At 41.4% G+C, this 20,819-nt stretch overlaps 1 protein-coding gene across 1 annotated transcript; it reads right to left on the reverse strand.

The window, feature by feature from the left end:
- Window positions 1–736: 736 nt before the first annotated feature.
- LOC103707836 (delta(3,5)-Delta(2,4)-dienoyl-CoA isomerase, peroxisomal) lies at window positions 737–11,079 on the reverse strand. Its single transcript, XM_039128402.1, has 3 exons — window positions 9,681–11,079; window positions 1,540–1,954; window positions 737–1,088 (listed from the first exon to the last, which is right to left on the reverse strand). Exons 1-3 carry the CDS (start codon window positions 9,957–9,959, stop codon window positions 898–900), a joined length of 885 nt encoding a protein of 294 aa, XP_038984330.1. The 5' UTR covers window positions 9,960–11,079; the 3' UTR covers window positions 737–897.
- Window positions 11,080–20,819: the final 9,740 nt, after the last annotated feature.

The following is a 20,819-nucleotide window of genomic DNA, read 5'->3' on the forward strand; positions in this document are numbered from 1 at the left end:
GGTTGGGTAAACAGGTTACCTGTTTATTAAACAGGTTAAACGGGTCGGGTTGGGTTACCTGTTTAATAAACAGGTCAGGTTCAGGTTTACAATTCCTGACCCGTTTAATAAACAGGTCGGGTTCAGATTTATAGTTTTCTGACCCGACCTGTATTTGACCCGACCTGTTTATGCCTGACCCGACCCGATTGCCACCCCTAATCAAAAGCATGTTTTCTAAGTTTGAGATATCAAACTCGTAAGCAGGGGTGCAGCCGATTTGAGTAGCTCGTGAACTGTTCTAGCTTAAAAAGCTCGACTCGATTCAACCATTACTAAGCTTGAGTAGTTCAAATAATTTTTCAAGTCGAGTTCGAATAAAAAAATACTCAACTCGAAGACTCGCACGCTTAATCGAAAGTGTGTGTGTGTATATATATATTTTATAACATTATATTTTATTTGTAATTTATATATTATTAATTTAATAAATTAAAACCATATTTTGTTTTAATCATATTTTTAAATTATGAGCAATGTTTGAATTTAAGCTCGAACTTGAGTATAGATATTCGAGTCAAATAAAGTCGATCTCGAGTATTACTTTCTCTTTGATAGAGTTGAGTTCAAGATTGCATACTAAGCCTCGGTCGATCTCAAGTCAAATTTTGAGCTCGAATATTTTGAATCAAATCGAGCTCGAGTCTCGAGCTACTTGACTCGGCTCAATTGCATCCTTCCACTAGGCCGTATTATATTATCCACATCAATTTAGAGTCCATTCCAGCTGATTTATTTCGAGCCTCCAAATCCAGATTAGGGTAATACAAAGGACCGAAACGGGTCCACCGATCAGACGGTTGTACGGCATAAATTCATACACTTAGTTCTCCTTAATTATTAAATGGCCCCGAAGTCTCACAGCTTAGAAAAGGCTGGCTTCCGCTTCTGGAGCTGGGCGGAGACGGCCTCCTTCAGGTCACGTGACATGAGCATCGCCGCGTTCCATGTAGCGACGTACTCCAGCCCCTGATCCATCGTCAGATCTCTGCTTCTCAGCATCACCGCCTTCGTTCCCATCACCGCCAAGCTCGACTTCTCCGCCAACCCTTCGATAATATAAATAAATAATAAATAAATGAAGTTTACAACTAAAATTGTAATTTTCCAGTGTCGTGCAAGGGCATTTTTGTCCTAAGAATCCTCCTTTCACGCAAAATAAGTAATTATTTTTCACCAAAAAATAAAGCACCAAACTGAAATCCTCCACCAATTTTGTTTTGATCTTTGGGTTCCGTCTGTAATTATTCCTCGTTCATCGAGGGCAATTTCGTCCACAAAGTTCTAACATAACTCGTCAAACTAAAATTTCTAAATATTATAATAAAAACCAATTAAATTTAGCATTCTATTTTTCTTAGACTGAGGGAAAACCAATTAAATTTAGTAATTCAACGTACATAGAAGGACAAAATCGTCAGCAAAGAAATAATTATCTATTAATAATAAATATTAACAAATCGGTAATTTTAGAAATGGAGAAGGGCAATTTTGTATTACCACTGGCGAGGGCGGCGACGCCCTCCTCCAAGGCCTGGCGAGTGGGGAAAACCCTCGAGACGAGCCCCATCGCCTTGGCCTCCGACGCGGAGACGCGCCGCCCCGTGAGCGCCAGATCGGCGGCGTTCCCGTACCCGACGATAGCCGGCAGCCGCTGGAGCGTCCCGAGGTCGGCGGCTAGGGCCAGGTCGACCTCCTTGACGGAGAAGAAGGCGTCCTCGGAGCAGCACCGGATGTCGCAGGCGGCGGCGAGGTCGACCCCGCCGCCGACGCAGGCGCCGTGGATCTCGGCCACCACAGGCTTCCGGCAGCGCTCGACGGCCGAGATCGCGTCCTGCAGCGCGAGGATCCGGCGGCGGAGGAGCTCGCGGACGGCGGCGGGGTCGTCGTCGGAGGAGGGGGCGGCGGTGATGGAGTGTAATAACCCCAAATTTTTTTTTTTATATATAAAAAGGGATAGAATAGTCCTTTAAAATTGATATAAGGGGTAAAATTGGAAGGAATCAAAAGATAATGGCATAGTTGTAGATGCATTGAAGTGGTAAGGGTAAAATTGGAAGGAATCAAAAGTTAATGGCATAACAGTAGATATGTTGAAGTGTTAGGGGCAAAATGGGAATTTAATAATATTAAAAAAAGGGTGAATAGTATCTTGATGTGATTTAATTGGAGGGTTTGAGCTGGTGAAACCGAGAGAAAGAGGGAGGGGGTTCTCAGGCGTGAAACAGAGGAAAGAAAGAAAGAAAAAGAGAAGAAGAAGAAGAAGAAGAAAGAAGAAGAGGAAGGGGATTCAAGGAGGAAAGGGATCCCGGTTGCACTTCCAGCTGAAAGGAAAAACGTAGATCTCCTTCCCCTCTACGCAAGGACCTCGATTTCCAAAAAGAAAAAGGTAAATATCTGTCCCTATCTAGTCTTTCGATGACATTAGGCTATACAAAGGGTGGATATAGTCTAGAAGGGTCGGATAAGGGTTGTAGAGGTGGTTAAAAGAGGAAGAATCGGATTTTAACAAATTTTTCCGGCACTACGGAAAAACTGTGTTGAAGTTCCAACTTCGGCGAATTATTTAGGGGGTCAAACGGCCTCCGATGATGATGCATGTTATCTCTTTGGAATCCTCTGTGAGTGTAGAATGTTAGGTAAAAATTTCATCAAATTTGGAGTCCTGAAAGTGGATCAAAACCGGGATGAAGTAACCCACTGTCAGTTCGGGTTACTGTTCATCCGGGTGGAAAATAAGGGATTTCATGCCATAATAGGGTATTAAGCCTAGATTAGGCTAAGGGAGACCTTGTACTCGTGCAAGGGAGTCCCTAATACACATAAATGATGAGTTAATTAATAGAAAAAGAAAAAGAGAAAGAAAAGAAAAGATTTAGGAAACGGGGGAGTTGAATCAATTAAAGTTCCCTATATTATAATTGGCACGTAGATTATAGCCCTTGATACAAGACTAAATGTATTGTAAATGCATGTCACAGTTGGGCAAGAAGCTAGGAAACAAGAGGAAGAAGTTCCCCACTGCCAGCTGTAGATTTTTGGAGGCGTATCAGGGCTGTGCCAGATTGACAGGTGAGTGGGAGTCATGTACTTTGCACCATGAGCATCCTTAATTCATTTTCATGAATGTCGCCAAGTGTAAATTGATTCCACTTGAGCATATTGATTGATATTGTAGTAGATTCCTCTATAATCTTGATTCTCCATGCTTGATTATTCTGTACATGCATTTGAGGGAACATTGAGAGGAATTACGAGGGGTTGATGAGTAATCAAATTGATTCCGAATTGTGAAATGATTTCTTTTGTAAATTGATTTCATTTCCTCTATTTTAAAGACTTGTGAGTCGTAGCTTGATTATACTCCTTTATGAGTAATGAAATTGGATCTGAATTGTGAAATGATTTCTTTTGTAAATTGATTTCATTTCCTCTATTTCAAAGACTTGTACAGCCCTTCTCATGGTATATTGAGTTGCATTGTACTCCCGTGATTCCTCACTCCCAACCCTGATGTTAGTTTATGATTGGGTCATGATCGAGTGAGTGGTAATCTTGATTATACTCCTTTTTAGTAGAGTATTGGGAGGGTGCATTATGGCATTTATGCATGGCTTGGCAGTATCTGCAGGACACCTATAGTCGATGGGGGTTGAACATCGGCCTTTGTGCACATAGTAGCCTTCTGGGTGGGCGGAGCCCAGTCCCTTCCTAGGGGGGGACACGGCCCTAGGCGTAGGATCGGCCGGTCCTACGACTTATATTCTGCTTGCCGCCGGGCATAGTAAGACCCCGCGAGGTGCAGTATGGCTTTCCGCGGATGTAGAATTCCCGCGAGGTGCCGTTTAGTATGTAGATGTGAGATGGATTTCTGTTCTGGATACTGGCCGGCATTTATATGATCAGTGTGGTGTCTTATCCTGCATATGCATGTGACAGTAGGGAGTTGTTGCTGGTTCGCCTGGGGCGTAAAACCCACCTCCTGATAGCTGTCTAGCATTTATGTTATCGGTATGGTGTCTTATCCTGCATATGCATGTGACAGTAGGGAGTTGTTGCTGGTTCGCCTGGGGCGTAAAACCCACCTCCCGACAGCTGTCTAGCATTTATGTTAACGGTATGGTGTCTTATCCTGCATATGCATGTGACAGTAGGGAGTTGTTGCTGGTTCGCCTGGGGCGTAAAACCCACCTTCCGACAGCTGTCTAGTGATGATTTACATATTGGTGTGGTGTCATATTCGATGTATGCATATGGCAGTAGGGAGTTGTTGCTGGTTCGCCTGGGGCGTAAAACCCACCTCCCGATAGCTGTCTTGTTGATGATTCAGCCTATTGACACCTGATTTATATGATTCAGTACTATGACCTGTTGAACATATTCATGAGTAGCATATATGTTGACTTGATTATTCCATATATGCTTCAGATGAGTTGATATTGATTGTGGTGATATTGATGATTTACTCCATATTCTTTATGTTGAGTTCATGTTCATCTTGTTATTGATCTTGAGATTTTACCTCGAGCCATGATTATATCTTGTCTCATGTGCATAGTACTCTCTACTCCACTCACTGAGTATTTATATACTCACTCCCCAGTTTGATATTTTTGATTGCAGGGCAGGTATTGTATAGAGAGGAGCAGAATTAGTGGTTGCCTGCTAGCTGTGCCGCTCCATAGTATAGTATAATGTAGATAGAGGTTTATACCCTTTTGGTGTATTATAAACCTTCTGTTGTATTTAGTGTATAGTTACAGTCATAGATCCTGTTGTGGATATGGGTTTGACCATGGATGGAATGGGAACCAGATTTTTATATAATTGAGTTATATGCCTGTGATGATGTATTGATATATATTGTCCAGGTTCGTTATGTGACAGGTTATGTGATTGCTGCTCTGACAGGTAGCGTTGTTGTATGTAATGAGATAATCCTGACAGGTCACCATAGGAAAGGTGATCATTTTGTGCATGCATCATGCCAAAATTTTCAGAATTTATTGATGATTAATAGGTAGTAGGGTTCTACGTGGTGGCTGGTGGCCTTATGCCTACCCGCACCCTAGGACCGTCGCGGCGGCCCGCCGGGAACGGGGCGGGGGTCGTGACAAAGCTTGGTATCAGAGCAAAGGTTAAGAAGAGTCCTGTCAGAGCAATAGGGTGAGTCAGGATTAAGTATAGGATTATACTATGGAGCATAGGATTTTTCTGTATGTTATTTTATGAGTCATTTACAACTCAGTAAAATATATCATGACTCAGTGTGTAACGACCATCCTCTCTTTTTGACTTTTTTAGAGAGATATAAAGAATACCTCCAAGGAGAGGACCTGCTCGTCCTGGAAAGAGGATGGAGCCAGATATAGCATTGGATGTGGGTTCTGCACATGTCGAGCCCCAAAGAGAAAAATCTCCTCCTGCTGATAGACGGAGGGTTGATGATCAAGGAGAGGTAGGAAGTAGAGATGCATTGATGGAACAGTTACTGGCGGAGAATCAGGCTCTGAGGGAGCAGATTGCTCGGGGGAAATCTCCTGCCCCGTCAGTAGTATCCATCCCACCTCCTGTACCTGTGCCAAGAAGTTTGGCCAGGCGGGCTCTAGATGATGAGGGGATTACTGTACAGGAATTTCTGAGGCTCAGAACCCCAGAGTTTAAGGGGGAAGTATGCTCCTTACATCATCCCCACTGAAGCTGCCAGGATAGAAAGATTCAGACGGGGTCTGATTTTCCCGCTTTATAATGCGGTGTTGGCAGTAGAGGTCCCCACCTTGTCGAGGCTGATAGATAAAGCAAAATAGTGGGAGACCAGAAACAAAGAGGAAAGAGCTGAAAGAGAACAGAGGAAAATGAGTATGGGGAAAGGGCAAAGCAGTAGAGATAGATCTGAGGGAGTAGATCTCTCGGAGGGCCCGATGGAGCAGTCTGTACGCTTAGCTCCACCTGTCCCACGTAAGAGGAAATGGAGGAAAAGAGGTCAATCACAAGATACTTTTCTGCCATCAGTACCTCGTCCTCCGGTCACTATGGCCAGAACGGAATCCAAGTTCCAATCATGGCCAGTATGTGGCATATGTGGGAAGCAGCACCCTGGCAGATGTAGAATGGGTCAGGGAGTGTGCTACAGATGTGGACAGCCGGGTCATTTTGTCAGAGAATGCCCGCAGGGTGCCACCCAGCAGTTTGTGCCTTTGGCATCCTATCCTTCTGTGCAGATGGACAGGCCTAGTAGTAGGGAGCCTGTAGGCAGAGGTAGAGGTCAAGCACAAACATCACAGCAGAGTGCTGGACCATCTCAACTGTCAGCTCCAGTAGGCAGAGGGCAAGGAAGGGTGTTCACGGTAAATCCACAGGAGGCACAGACATCGAATGCAGCTATGACAGGTAATTTACTCTTTTAAATTCGAGGACGAATTTTATATAAGGGGGGGAGGATGTAATAACCCCAAATTTTTTTTTTTATATATAAAAAGGGATAGAATAGTCCTTTAAAATTGATATAAGGGGTAAAATTGGAAGGAATCAAAAGATAATGGCATAGTTGTAGATGCATTGAAGTGGTAAGGGTAAAATTGGAAGGAATCAAAAGTTAATGGCATAACAGTAGATATGTTGAAGTGTTAGGGGCAAAATGGGAATTTAATAATATTAAAAAAAGGGTGAATAGTATCTTGATGTGATTTAATTGGAGGGTTTGAGCTGGTGAAACCGAGAGAAAGAGGGAGGGGGTTCTCAGGCGTGAACAGAGGAAAGAAAGAAAGAAAAAGAGAAGAAGAAGAAGAAGAAGAAAGAAGAAGAGGAAGGGGATTCAAGGAGGAAAGGGATCCCGGTTGCACTTCCAGCTGAAAGGAAAAACGTAGATCTCCTTCCCCTCTACGCAAGGACCTCGATTTCCAAAAAGAAAAAGGTAAATATCTGTCCCTATCTAGTCTTTCGATGACATTAGGCTATACAAAGGGTGGATATAGTCTAGAAGGGTCGGATAAGGGTTGTAGAGGTGGTTAAAAGAGGAAGAATCGGATTTTAACAAATTTTTCCGGCACTACGGAAAAACTGTGTCGAAGTTCCAACTTCGGCGAATTATTTAGGGGGTCAAACGGCCTCCGATGATGATGCATGTTATCTCTTTGGAATCCTCTGTGAGTGTAGAATGTTAGGTAAAAATTTCATCAAATTTGGAGTCCTGAAAGTGGATCAAAACCGGGATGAAGTAACCCACTGTCAGTTCGGGTTACTGTTCATCCGGGTGGAAAATAAGGGATTTCATGCCATAATAGGGTATTAAGCCTAGATTAGGCTAAGGGAGACCTTGTACTCGTGCAAGGGAGTCCCTAATACACATAAATGATGAGTTAATTAATAGAAAAAGAAAAAGAGAAAGAAAAGAAAAGATTTAGGAAACGGGGGAGTTGAATCAATTAAAGTTCCCTATATTATAATTGGCACGTAGATTATAGCCCTTGATACAAGACTAAATGTATTGTAAATGCATGTCACAGTTGGGCAAGAAGCTAGGAAACAAGAGGAAGAAGTTCCCCACTGCCAGCTGTAGATTTTTGGAGGCGTATCAGGGCTGTGCCAGATTGACAGGTGAGTGGGAGTCATGTACTTTGCACCATGAGCATCCTTAATTCATTTTCATGAATGTCGCCAAGTGTAAATTGATTCCACTTGAGCATATTGATTGATATTGTAGTAGATTCCTCTATAATCTTGATTCTCCATGCTTGATTATTCTGTACATGCATTTGAGGGAACATTGAGAGGAATTACGAGGGGTTGATGAGTAATCAAATTGATTCCGAATTGTGAAATGATTTCTTTTGTAAATTGATTTCATTTCCTCTATTTTAAAGACTTGTGAGTCGTAGCTTGATTATACTCCTTTATGAGTAATGAAATTGGATCTGAATTGTGAAATGATTTCTTTTGTAAATTGATTTCATTTCCTCTATTTCAAAGACTTGTACAGCCCTTCTCATGGTATATTGAGTTGCATTGTACTCCCGTGATTCCTCACTCCCAACCCTGATGTTAGTTTATGATTGGGTCATGATCGAGTGAGTGGTAATCTTGATTATACTCCTTTTTAGTAGAGTATTGGGAGGGTGCATTATGGCATTTATGCATGGCTTGGCAGTATCTGCAGGACACCTATAGTCGATGGGGGTTGAACATCGGCCTTTGTGCACATAGTAGCCTTCTGGGTGGGCGGAGCCCAGTCCCTTCCTAGGGGGGGACACGGCCCTAGGCGTAGGATCGGCCGGTCCTACGACTTATATTCTGCTTGCCGCCGGGCATAGTAAGACCCCGCGAGGTGCAGTATGGCTTTCCGCGGATGTAGAATTCCCGCGAGGTGCCGTTTAGTATGTAGATGTGAGATGGATTTCTGTTCTGGATACTGGCCGGCATTTATATGATCAGTGTGGTGTCTTATCCTGCATATGCATGTGACAGTAGGGAGTTGTTGCTGGTTCGCCTGGGGCGTAAAACCCACCTCCTGATAGCTGTCTAGCATTTATGTTATCGGTATGGTGTCTTATCCTGCATATGCATGTGACAGTAGGGAGTTGTTGCTGGTTCGCCTGGGGCGTAAAACCCACCTCCCGACAGCTGTCTAGCATTTATGTTAACGGTATGGTGTCTTATCCTGCATATGCATGTGACAGTAGGGAGTTGTTGCTGGTTCGCCTGGGGCGTAAAACCCACCTTCCGACAGCTGTCTAGTGATGATTTACATATTGGTGTGGTGTCATATTCGATGTATGCATATGGCAGTAGGGAGTTGTTGCTGGTTCGCCTGGGGCGTAAAACCCACCTCCCGATAGCTGTCTTGTTGATGATTCAGCCTATTGACACCTGATTTATATGATTCAGTACTATGACCTGTTGAACATATTCATGAGTAGCATATATGTTGACTTGATTATTCCATATATGCTTCAGATGAGTTGATATTGATTGTGGTGATATTGATGATTTACTCCATATTCTTTATGTTGAGTTCATGTTCATCTTGTTATTGATCTTGAGATTTTACCTCGAGCCATGATTATATCTTGTCTCATGTGCATAGTACTCTCTACTCCACTCACTGAGTATTTATATACTCACTCCCCAGTTTGATATTTTTGATTGCAGGGCAGGTATTGTATAGAGAGGAGCAGAATTAGTGGTTGCCTGCTAGCTGTGCCGCTCCATAGTATAGTATAATGTAGATAGAGGTTTATACCCTTTTGGTGTATTATAAACCTTCTGTTGTATTTAGTGTATAGTTACAGTCATAGATCCTGTTGTGGATATGGGTTTGACCATGGATGGAATGGGAACCAGATTTTTATATAATTGAGTTATATGCCTGTGATGATGTATTGATATATATTGTCCAGGTTCGTTATGTGACAGGTTATGTGATTGCTGCTCTGACAGGTAGCGTTGTTGTATGTAATGAGATAATCCTGACAGGTCACCATAGGAAAGGTGATCATTTTGTGCATGCATCATGCCAAAATTTTCAGAATTTATTGATGATTAATAGGTAGTAGGGTTCTACGTGGTGGCTGGTGGCCTTATGCCTACCCGCACCCTAGGACCGTCGCGGCGGCCCGCCGGGAACGGGGCGGGGGTCGTGACATGGAGGCGAGGGAAGAGAGGTCGATGCCGGCGCAGAAGTGGGGGCCGCAGCCGGAGAGGACGAGGGCGCGGGCGGAGGGGAGGCGGTCGAGGGCGGCGAGGGCGCGGGGGAGTTCGGAGAAAAAGGGCAGGGTGAGGGCGTTGCGCTGGGCCGGCCGGTTCAGGTAGATATAGTAGACCGGGATGGACCGGTCCTTCTGGACCACCTCCAAGGTCTCAAACCCCATCTTTAGCTCAGCCTCCGCCCCCACCGCGTCCATGGCTTGGCTTCTTCTCGCCATCTCTCTCTTCTGAAGCCCGGAATTGAGATTTTTTTCCTTTTAAATCTCAAAATTTCGTGGAGAGTGGGGAAGATGGAGCAGCTCTGCTGTTTCCGCCTGAACAGCGAACAGCTAGGTGGGATCCATAGGTAAATACACGAGACGTCAGATACAGGTACTGTTTGGATTCTTAAATTTTATTTTTTTACTAATAAAATTTACCTTAAAATTTACTGTCTCATCTCCTTAGTATAGGATGGTAATACTCTCCCTTTGTTTTCCATAGACGAATTTTATTATTTTTAAATGCATGCCATTTTCCTGGTGACCTAAGACGGTTGTTGCTTAAAACAGATCTTTTGATACAGTACATAGTTTGCTCTTTATATTGTATTTGACAGCTTTCATATGGACAAAAAGAGGAGAACAAAAACTATGTGCGGCTGGCACCAGAGTGAAAAAATATGTAGGACGGACTTTTTATTTTATTATATTTTTTCTAGTATTTATTTTAAAAAAATAAATCTAAAAATTAAAGAGTTTTCTTACTTACAAAATCATCAATATTATGATTGAAAATAAATGCGGCATCATTTTTCTTTCTTATTTTCAAAACGTATTTTTTATTGGTACATACTATATGGCCAAATAATACATACCAAATAAATTAATCATCAAGCAAGTCAATACATACATGTAGATAAGTCGATATATAGTTTTCAAAATATAGTGTTCATCAGTATATAATACACAGTTAGGTGGCACACACTTAGCAAATTAGATAAAGCTAGAAACTGTGTATTATGTAGTAGTAATGATTAATACTATATTTTGAAAAATATATTTCGATTTACTTAAAAGTATATATTGGCTTCTTACTAGGCAACTAATTTGCTTAATGTGCATCACCTGATTATTTAGTGTATACTGATAAAAAACATGTTCCAAAAATTATGAACCGATTTATCTAGAGGTATGTGTTGGATCATGGCTGTGTGTGTATCAAAGAGCCTTGTAGTATATATCAGGATAAATGAATGTATATCATCTGGTCATGTAGTGTATACTAGTGTATATAATATTTCGGAAACTATATACTGATTTGTTTAGATATGTGTATTGAGTTACTGAATGATTAATTTGCTAATTGTGTATTATCTGATCGTGTACTATGACTAATGAATACCATATTGTAGAAATTGTGTATCAATTTATCCATAGGTATATATGAACTTGGTAGATAATTAATTTGCTTAATGCATATCCCTGTAGTGAGTACATGTAAAAAGTATGTTCAAAAAATGAAGAAGAAAGAGGATACCACATTTATTTGTGATCACGAGATTGACAACTCCATTAGTAAGAGGAGTCTTTGACTTTTAGATTTCTTCTTTAAGATTGACACTAGAAAAACTATGGCAAAATAGAAAGCTCGCCCTTTATTTCTTTCTCTGGTTCCTGTTTATATGATTTTTGTTCCCAAAAGGGACCTACTCTTACGCATTGTTTTTTCCGAAAACATTGTATGGAGGCCTGTTTGAAGTGGGGATGAAAGTAGATCGAACAATATACGTCCGGATTTATTTCTATGTCTGAACTATATAAACGTAAATGCAAATTTGGGCATATGACTAATATCTGTATTTATATCTGTATTTGTCAAAGAAAAAAAGATAAACAACTATCAAATCTATATTCAAATATCTAGATCTGTTTGTAATTCTATTTAATATTTTTATATAGATCTTATTAATTTTAAAAAGATAAAATGAGAATATTAATATATTAGTAACTTACTTTATTTTTGATAGAGTGATATTCTTGATTTAGTGATTCATAAAGTTTAACTATTCAATTTGTATCCATTTTTACATCCATATTTGCAATATCCAATTTATATCGATATCTATTTAAAACCAATATGAATATAAATTTTAACATTCAACTAGTATCCGATTTCACGTTTGTATTTGCTAGATAAAAACAAATATTGATATCATATCCAATCCATTATAAACCCTAATTGGAAGTCATTGAGAGTTTAAGATCATATATCGCCAAACCTAGATCACTAATATCTAAAGCCATGTTGCACAAGCAATTTATCAAAAATTTCAAGAAAATTTTGATATCCCTTTGCATTTAAATGAGAGAGCTATTGTCACTCCTACGGATGGAATAGTTGATGAAATTAATTTATATATACTTTCTATAGTTTTGGGTGAAGGAAAAATTTATTTAAGCTCTGACACATTATGTAAATCTTCATCTAATATTGATTTTGAGAATATTTTTTTATCCCATCAAACTTTTGAATTCTTTAAAATTCAATGGAACCCCACATCATGTTTTACGAGGATATACATACAAATATCGATTTTGGGAGGGTATTCATGCAAAAAAATCCTTTTTTAAATTAATCTCTCCTTAAAAGTTTGAGTATTATTAGCATCTTCAATTTCCAAAGAAACTTAATCATCAGTAAAAGAATGTTTAGCTTATACATCTTATTCTTATAATTTTTTCTCATAAAATTATGTGTAAAGAGTTGTTATATATGAAGATATACCCAGAAGTTCTAAAATGGAAGATCCTGGATCATTAAGTGGTTAACGAGGGTTTAGCTTGATGAAAGAAAACTCTTATCTTCTTTCTGAAAACAACTGTTGCAAAAGTGCGAAAGCATACAAATAAAGCTAAACCAGATATCTTATCCCATCTCATTATATTCCTTTAATTGGCCTTTCTGAAGCATTACCCCAGCAAGCATTCAAGACAACAACCAAATAATACAAGAAATAGAAAGGGGATATCATATACATAGGAAGGGAACAAAAAGTGCCCAAGCAGAAGAAAGGCAGGCATAAGGCATGAGAGAATTAGCTAAACGCCTGCTTTTGTTATAAAAGAAAAAGTAAGGTCTCATACATAACTTGTCTTCTTCCAAATAAGTTGTGTTTTGCGTAGATATATCTTCTAGTCCTGAGAATTGAACTAGTAACTGAACCGATATGCTGGTCTGGCTTTCAATATCCAGCTATCATACAAAGTGATATTATAAGCATATGGATTAAATATAAAAATTTGACATGTGAACTGAGTTCTAAAATAGGAGAAAACCATCCAGCTTGATTAATTTTACTTGTTTTTGACCATTTGTTGGGTGCTGAATATGAGGTTGGGGACAAGAAGGGTCTCAATTTGTGCCAAAGTAACCAATCGATTCGACTCAATTTGCAGTTCTTGGATGATTAAAGAGCTGTGAAGCCAATAAGAAACATTAATATCAAAACAAGCTCGACAAAAACTGCATGATTGCCCGATATGATGCGTGCATATCATGCATAGGATCAATGGGAGAGGGAAGACTTGCAAGATTGTTTTGGACCTCCTATTGATGGACAATTATGAATTGGCAGTGCTTATTGGGGCTTTCTATGAAGTGGTAGGGGTCAAAGCCAAACTCCTTATCCTTCCACATGCAATCCCCTCTCAATTCATTAATTTTCTCAAAAAAGTTTGAGCATTTGATAGGCCCCTAGCTTATTGCCCCCAACTGAACATTACTAATTGAAGGAGTACTACACAAATAACAAGATATCACTTGGGTGACCCATCTACAATTGGATATCATCATGCAACCATATATGAACAATGCATACATCCTTGTACCCCCCAAAAAAAAGACAATATGTACATGCTCTCTTTATGTTTTAAAGATTTTTTTGTTTGGAAGAATCCAAAGGCTGGTTACTTAATCTGTGCCCATATATAGTTTGTATGCACCAAATCTAGACTATTTTTGTTTATGCTAGGAGAAAATGGCAGCAAATTTTGGAGAAGTAAAGGTGGCAGGATTCTATATATGGGAGTGGTTAGGGTTTTAAGTTTACAAGGTAGGTGATCTGAGGTGGAGAAGAAACGGCTAGGAGGGAATGTGTGTATATGTTTGGGAATGGGGTCACATGAAAGAGCCATTTTTATATAAGCAAAGGAAGCCTTTCTTCACGGCTTGCTTTTCAACACAAGGACAATGTAGAACGTATATATGCACCACGTTACATAACCTGAAGTATTCTATATATATTCCTATTTAGCATTTTACTATGGAACAATTAAAATTTTATAACTTATAATAAAACATAAACCATATTTTGTTCCTTTACTTCTACATCACGTGACTTCCGTTCTAAGTTTGTTTGTGGATTGATCAGCTAAATCTTCCTCACTCATCATGTTCCAAGAAGGAAGTGGTCATTCCACAGGCTCCCTTATATAATGGGAAGCCCCCCCAAGGCCTGGGAACCACAAAGGCATCAGTAGAAAGGAGAGGGAAAGGAAGTGGAGTGGGGTTCTTTTTCTTCCTTTGAGGAGGATTCTCCTCCTCCTGAGCTCATCTTCTGCCTTCTTCCAAGTTTTAAAGACTGTTCTTGTTTGATGGTAGAGAGATAGCAGGCTATCATTCATCATTGGATTGGGCCATCATCATTGGAGTCCTAGGTAGTCTCTATGAAGAGCTTCCTCTTTGTTCCTTTTTCCTTTTTTTTTCCAGAACTGATCTTCCTCTTTTTGTTTCACTCGCTTGTCCCTTAATATTACTTACATCGTTGTCGAAGATTCGTTTGCTTGAAAAAAAGAAAAAAATTGGCTCACTGTTCTTTTCCCACATTTGTTTCTCACTTTTTTTGAATTTTAATTTAGCTTTTCTTGTCACAGATTCATGTGTCCATTATCTACAATCTTTTTTTCTTCTTTTTTTCCTTTTATGTTCCTATATTTTGGGCCCGGCAGTTGTTGGAATCTCATGTTAATTTTTCTTTTCCAGATTTTGGAAGAGGGATGGAATAAGTAGTCTGGCTTGATTCCTTGACTTAAGTTATTCAAAGTTAGAACTCTATCCTAGAATAGGTCGGTTCTAGGAGAGGAAGAAGGCCCACTCATCTCAAAGTATATATTACAAGTAGAACTATAGCTAAATTTAACTACCACTAATTTTTGAAACAGTTTATCTTTGTATGCAATTTTGTCGTGTTGAACTTGTAAATTTGAACCATGGAAGATGAACTCAATCATGACAAGGAAGAGCAAGGCAACAATTTGATCACCATTGCAGGTACCATGAACAGATTCCAACTTGGGGCTTCAGATTGGATGGTCTCTTATGTGGCCAACCATTCTAGAGATATTCTTTGGGTTGGATAGAGGGAGTTGCTTAGTACGCTTTGAGATCTATTATTTTTGCTTTTTTTGGATGTATCCGTATCCGAACTGTATGAATCATCCGTTTCAGCCCAAAAAAAAAAAATCCAACCAAGGCAAATAACTTACCAATGCCTTAACAACTTTTGAATACCAAAATTCTACATTAGCAGATACAGAGGGATGTCTTCTACAGAACGACGATGCCCGGTGCCTAAACCTAAATTGCTTATAATCAACAGTCCAATGTTATTTGTTATGTGCATGAAATGAGCATGAGAGGGAGTTTGTAGCGTCATCTGAAGTTCATGTTCTTAACACACATTACCAACAACAGTTGGAGTACTCTTTTCCAACGGATAGGAAAGATCAGAAACTTCCCCATCTCCTTTCAAAGATCAAGGACCAAGAATAGCAAGGAGATTGGCAGTTCAACAACCAAGAACCATCGCATTACAAGACAATGTCATCCCTTTGACTCTGCCACTATATTACTACTTAAACCTTTATAGATGTTAAACTTAAGCCACCCCATTCTGATAGATTGACTTGAGTTTGGTCTCTTGGGGACTCGAATCAGGTTGTTTCTCTTTCTAGAGTGGGTTAGGGTCAAGCAATCCGAGTCTACATGTACGAACTAAATTATTGTTGGGTTGAGGCCAAACCTAGTTTTGCGAGATCTTTAGTTGACCGAATTTAGAGGTTTAGAACCTAATTTGGGATCTATGCCTAATTATTGGGTCTTGACTTCAAGCACAGCCAAGTAGCTCTTATATGACCATATTTAGAGGCTCTTCGTAGCTTCAAATGGAGGGATGGTAATGAGTGGGGTATGAATCGAATAGATAATTATTCATATTTATCTTGTACTCGCCTCAGAGCAGGATGGATGAAGAGAAAGAATGATAGAAGAAGAGAGAGAGATTTCTTCTATCCAGACTTCTTCTGTCCATTGATGAGTACTTCTCTAAGCGACCACCTCTTCCAATTCTCTAAAACTTTTTTTTTGATTACTTGACATCTTGTACTATTCCCATGTACCGTAAGAGAAGCCTAATATAGTTGAAAGTACAGCTTTGTACTGTGCTACCAAAGATCCCTGTCATTCACCATGTTGCATTTGAAAAAACTCTATTGGCCTACTCCGTATTGCATCTTTAGCTTTGGTGATGGAATAGGTAGATAGATTTATTTCTGTTATTGAGAGACGTTGTTATGTGCCACAATACATTCCAATGCTACTAAGGCAAAATCAACCAATCCTACCTCTTTGTTGGATGAAGTGGCTTATCAGTTTGCACAATATGAGGATGGTGGGATCCTCAAGAAACTTTACTTTCATTTTTCGGCCCATCTGAAGGGCAAGGACAAAAGTCCTCAGCATCTACAAATGGAGCAATGAGAAAGAGATCTTGTAGGTGAATGCATGAGCAAATCAGACCGAACAACCAATCAACAACGCTCCAATATTCGAGCCCGAGACGGGCTTTGACCATCTTAATTTGCAAATGGCTCCTAGGAGAGATATTGATGGAATCATGCTGACATCAGGCCCTTTTGCTAGAATTTGACATCCCCACATAGTAACAGATGGAGAACAATAGTTCAACCATCTTGCAATGCAGCCTATTCCTATTCCTAAGGTTGGGGGGGAATCATCTTATCCCCTCTTTTTCATCTGTAGCTACGCACGCCAAATCTGAATGCTAGGAGGCATCAACCATACTATTAGGCATATTTTCCTTTAGATCGGTTGTATTCGTCACACCCATGGGCTAGGAGGCAAGCACGGCGATGGATATTTACCTTCACCAATTTCTTCATGGTTTTTAAGTGCTACTCAAGTTTAAGTCTCACCTCTACTAGATACTTGATGGTCTTCAAATTAGCCAAGTTGAATGTTTTTCAGGTCCAAAATTAGTGATGGGGACATCAGAGCCCTTCATCCAGATGATCCTGAGCCCCCGGATTGAGTCAGACCCGTTTATTTGCATATTTATTTTATTATTTTATTTCTGGGCTTATTTGCATTTTAGGGTTTATTGTGGTTTATTTTATTTATAGGCTTATTTGCATTTTAGGGCTTAGTTGTGGTTTATTTGTGTTATTTGTGGGTTTATTAGGATTTATTTCTGTGTAGGGGGTTTATGCAAATTGTGTATCTGGGCCCTATATATAGGGAACTATTTTCATGATTAGGGTTTAATGCAGAATTAAAAGACTTCTTTTTCCCACGTTTCCTCTTCTTCTCTTCTCCTCCCTTCTCCTTCTTCTCTTCTTCTTCCTCCTTCTCTTCCCCTCTTCTCCTGCCTCCATTTAAGTTGGTCCGGCATCAACATGGTATCAGAGCAAGGCTGGTTTTGCCCCTGTTGCTAAAGCCACGATCCAGCCTCTTCTTCCCTCGTTCACACCACGAACCGCTTCCCCTTCTCAACCCTGTTCGCACCAGCCCGCACGCCTCCCTTGCCCATCACACCCGGGGCCGCCTTCACCCCACTCACCGCCAACAGCGCCCAAAGAGCAGCCGCCTGCGACGCGGCGCCAGAAGCCACAGACTGCCGGAGTTGTGACCAGCCGCCGCCCACCACCGCCCTGTGACAGCCTCGGACGCCCTCCACCCGATCCGGGAAGAGGCTGCCCGCCGCCGTGATCGGCCGCCGACCACAGAGCCGCGGCTTCGAGCTCCGTCGCCGTCCCCTACGGCCGATCCGCAGCCGCCGCCCGTCCCTCCTTTCCGCGGCCGCCGCAGCGAGAGTCGGGAAACCCTCCCGAAACGGTCGGGAGGTTGGGAACAGATTAACGGGTAAGTATCAGACCCGTTAGCCCGCCCCACTAGCCCGAACCCGTTCCGGAAGAAAAAAAAAAAAAAAACGTGCACGTGAATTGCACGTGCGGTCGTTAACGGGTATCGGAGCGGGTTGCGTTCTAAAAACCCGAATCCGATAATCCGAACCCGAAAGGGTTCACCAAAAAAAAAAAAAAAAGAAAAAGAAAAAGAAAAAAAAAAGAAAAGAAAGGGTACATGTTCATCTTCCCCGATCGTCTGCCCGCCGCTGTTGTCGTCGCCCCGCCGCCGCTGCCGTCGTCGTGGCTCCTCCGCCGCCGTCTTCGCCGGACCGCCGAGGTGCCGCCGCTCCCTCACGGTGCTTCCCCGTCGCCGAGCGCCGTCGCCTCCGATCCCCTCCTTCTCCTCCGTCGTCCACCGTCCGAGCCGCCGGTGCCCGAGCCGACGCCACCATCCCGCCGGGGCCCGAGCCGACGCCACCATCCCGCCGGGGCCCGAGCTGACGCCGACGGCCTCATTGTACATCCCCTCCCATTTTCCTCACCACCGGCCGACTCCACAGGCCGCCCGCCGCCCTCCTTCCGCCGCCCTCTCCTCCTCACGGTCCGACTGCCCCGCCGTGTTCCTCTCCCCATCTTTTGCACCACTGCCGCACCTCTCCACCACTCACCACCGCTTCCTCACTCACAGCTCGCCGCCCTCCCTTTCCCCTCATCCTTTTTTTTTTATTTTCTTTGGCCACTGCAACTCACCTGATCACCTCTCCATCGACCCCCAGACAGGCCCCTTTTGGGCCGGGCCACCCACTGCCTCCTCACAGGCCCAAACCAGCAGGCCATCACTATTGAGGTCTGATCCCATCTCACAAACTCAGCAGGTCTACTCTCCTCCATTTTACAAGCCCAGCAGACTAGCCAAGGTGCTGTGATCAGATCCAAATAGAAGCCAATTGAAGCCAATTGAAAAGGTTCATCAGCTGCAACCAAGCAACGATCGTCGCCCCAGCCCACGAGCACACATTCTGGTCGTCTACTTCACGACAGGTAATAAGGTTTTCACTTTTCTTGGGCTTGTTCATTTAATTATGTTCTAGTTCTCTTGCATGATAGCCATATACTTGAAAATTTATATTGTTGTCAAAATTCAGAACATAGAACTCCTACTTTCAAACCCATCCTATTTGCCCTGTTAAAATCTAAATATTAAATTAGCACACCCTAACAACTGGATGCTTCTCAACATTCTTCGATCATATTGATTTAGGATCAGAACAACTGTACTACTTGATTGCCATCTAACTTCTTAAATTGAATAATCTTAATCCTTAATTCTGAATAACCGAAGTAAAAATCAGCAACATTTAAATTTTAAGTTATTATTGTGAAGACTTGCTGATTTCTGAAGTCATAACAGATTGCATTAGTAGGTTGTCCAGCATCAACTTTGGTCCTACATTATAGTTATTAAGGTTTCATTAGTGACACTGCATTTCACATCATCACCCAGTGTCATCATTGCATGCCAACCTGTAGTGATATGGAGTACTATCTCAGTCAATCTAAAACCCCTGTAGCTACCATGAATTCCGACATTTTGAGGTCTATCAAGGAACAGATCGTTGCCATACGGGCTGGATACAAGGAATTCAGACAAGAGATCCGTGAGCTCGTGCAAAGTTCTAGGACCCCTAAATCGCCAACCCCTGTTACAGCCCAACCTAAAATCGGTTTGGTCGCACCACCTGTAGTCCTTCCCCACTCTCCTAGGCACCAAACCCAATACTCTAGGTATCAACAATTCGGCCACATAGCGCCCCAATGTTCCACTAAAACCTACTCGATTACTGAACCAGAAGTTAGGAACCAAGAGGCCGAATATGTCGAAGAAGTCTATGAACCAAATATAGAAGACTATGAAGAAGACTTTGAAGACGAACCTATAGAATTAGATTTTGTCCAAAATGATTTCCAAAGGGAGATTATTGATCTAAGTACGACCAAGTCATTTCACATCACTACTGTGGAAGAGATAGTGACAGATATTGAGAGTCAGTCACCTGAATTGGCACTTGTAGCTAAAGATACCCATGTGGAGTCCAATCTTGAACATTCCCCTATAGTAGTTTCCCTTCTAGAGGAGCTTAATGATGTAGTCCCTGATGATCTTCCGGATGCACTTTTTCCGATGCGTGATATCCAACACGCAATTGATCTAGTTCCCGAAGTATTTCTGCCCAACCTTCCACATCATAGGCTCAACCCAAGTGCATATGCTAGGACTTGGGATTTAATTTTACCGACAGTTGAGTTTGCATATAATAGTTCGGTTCATAAGTCCATAGGTATAAATCCATTCGAAGTGGTGCATGATTATAAACCTAGGCAACCCATAGACCTGTTTTTCATGTCTCATCAGTATAGAGTCTATGAGTCTGCACAATTAATTGCTTCACATCCACATTCATTGCATCAAGAAATCAGCAATTGTAGTCATTTTAATAATTTAAAATATAAATTTCTTGCTGATTTACATAGACGTTATAAAGAGTTAAGTGAAAAAGATTACGTCATGATAAGAATTAGGCTTGAACGATTTTCTTCAGATACGTTTAAGAAATTGCAAACTTGTAGTGCAGAACCGTTCAAAATCTTAAAGAAAATCAGTTCGAATGCATATGATGTGGATCTTCCTGATGACTATGGGATTAGTGCGACATTTAATATTGAAGATTTGGTCCCATACAAAAAGATAATATTCATGCCTTCTGACCCCTTTATTGATATACCTGCCCATGTTGGACACCCTGACCAATTACCTGCTGTTGAGCCACCACTTTCCAAAGTTCATGCACGCAGAGAACAAATAGAACATATATTGGATGAGCAGGTTATTTCAAC

Source organism: Phoenix dactylifera, chromosome 7 (assembly GCF_009389715.1).
Source record: "Phoenix dactylifera cultivar Barhee BC4 chromosome 7, palm_55x_up_171113_PBpolish2nd_filt_p, whole genome shotgun sequence".
Classification (NCBI taxonomy): Eukaryota; Viridiplantae; Streptophyta; class Magnoliopsida; order Arecales; family Arecaceae; genus Phoenix; species Phoenix dactylifera.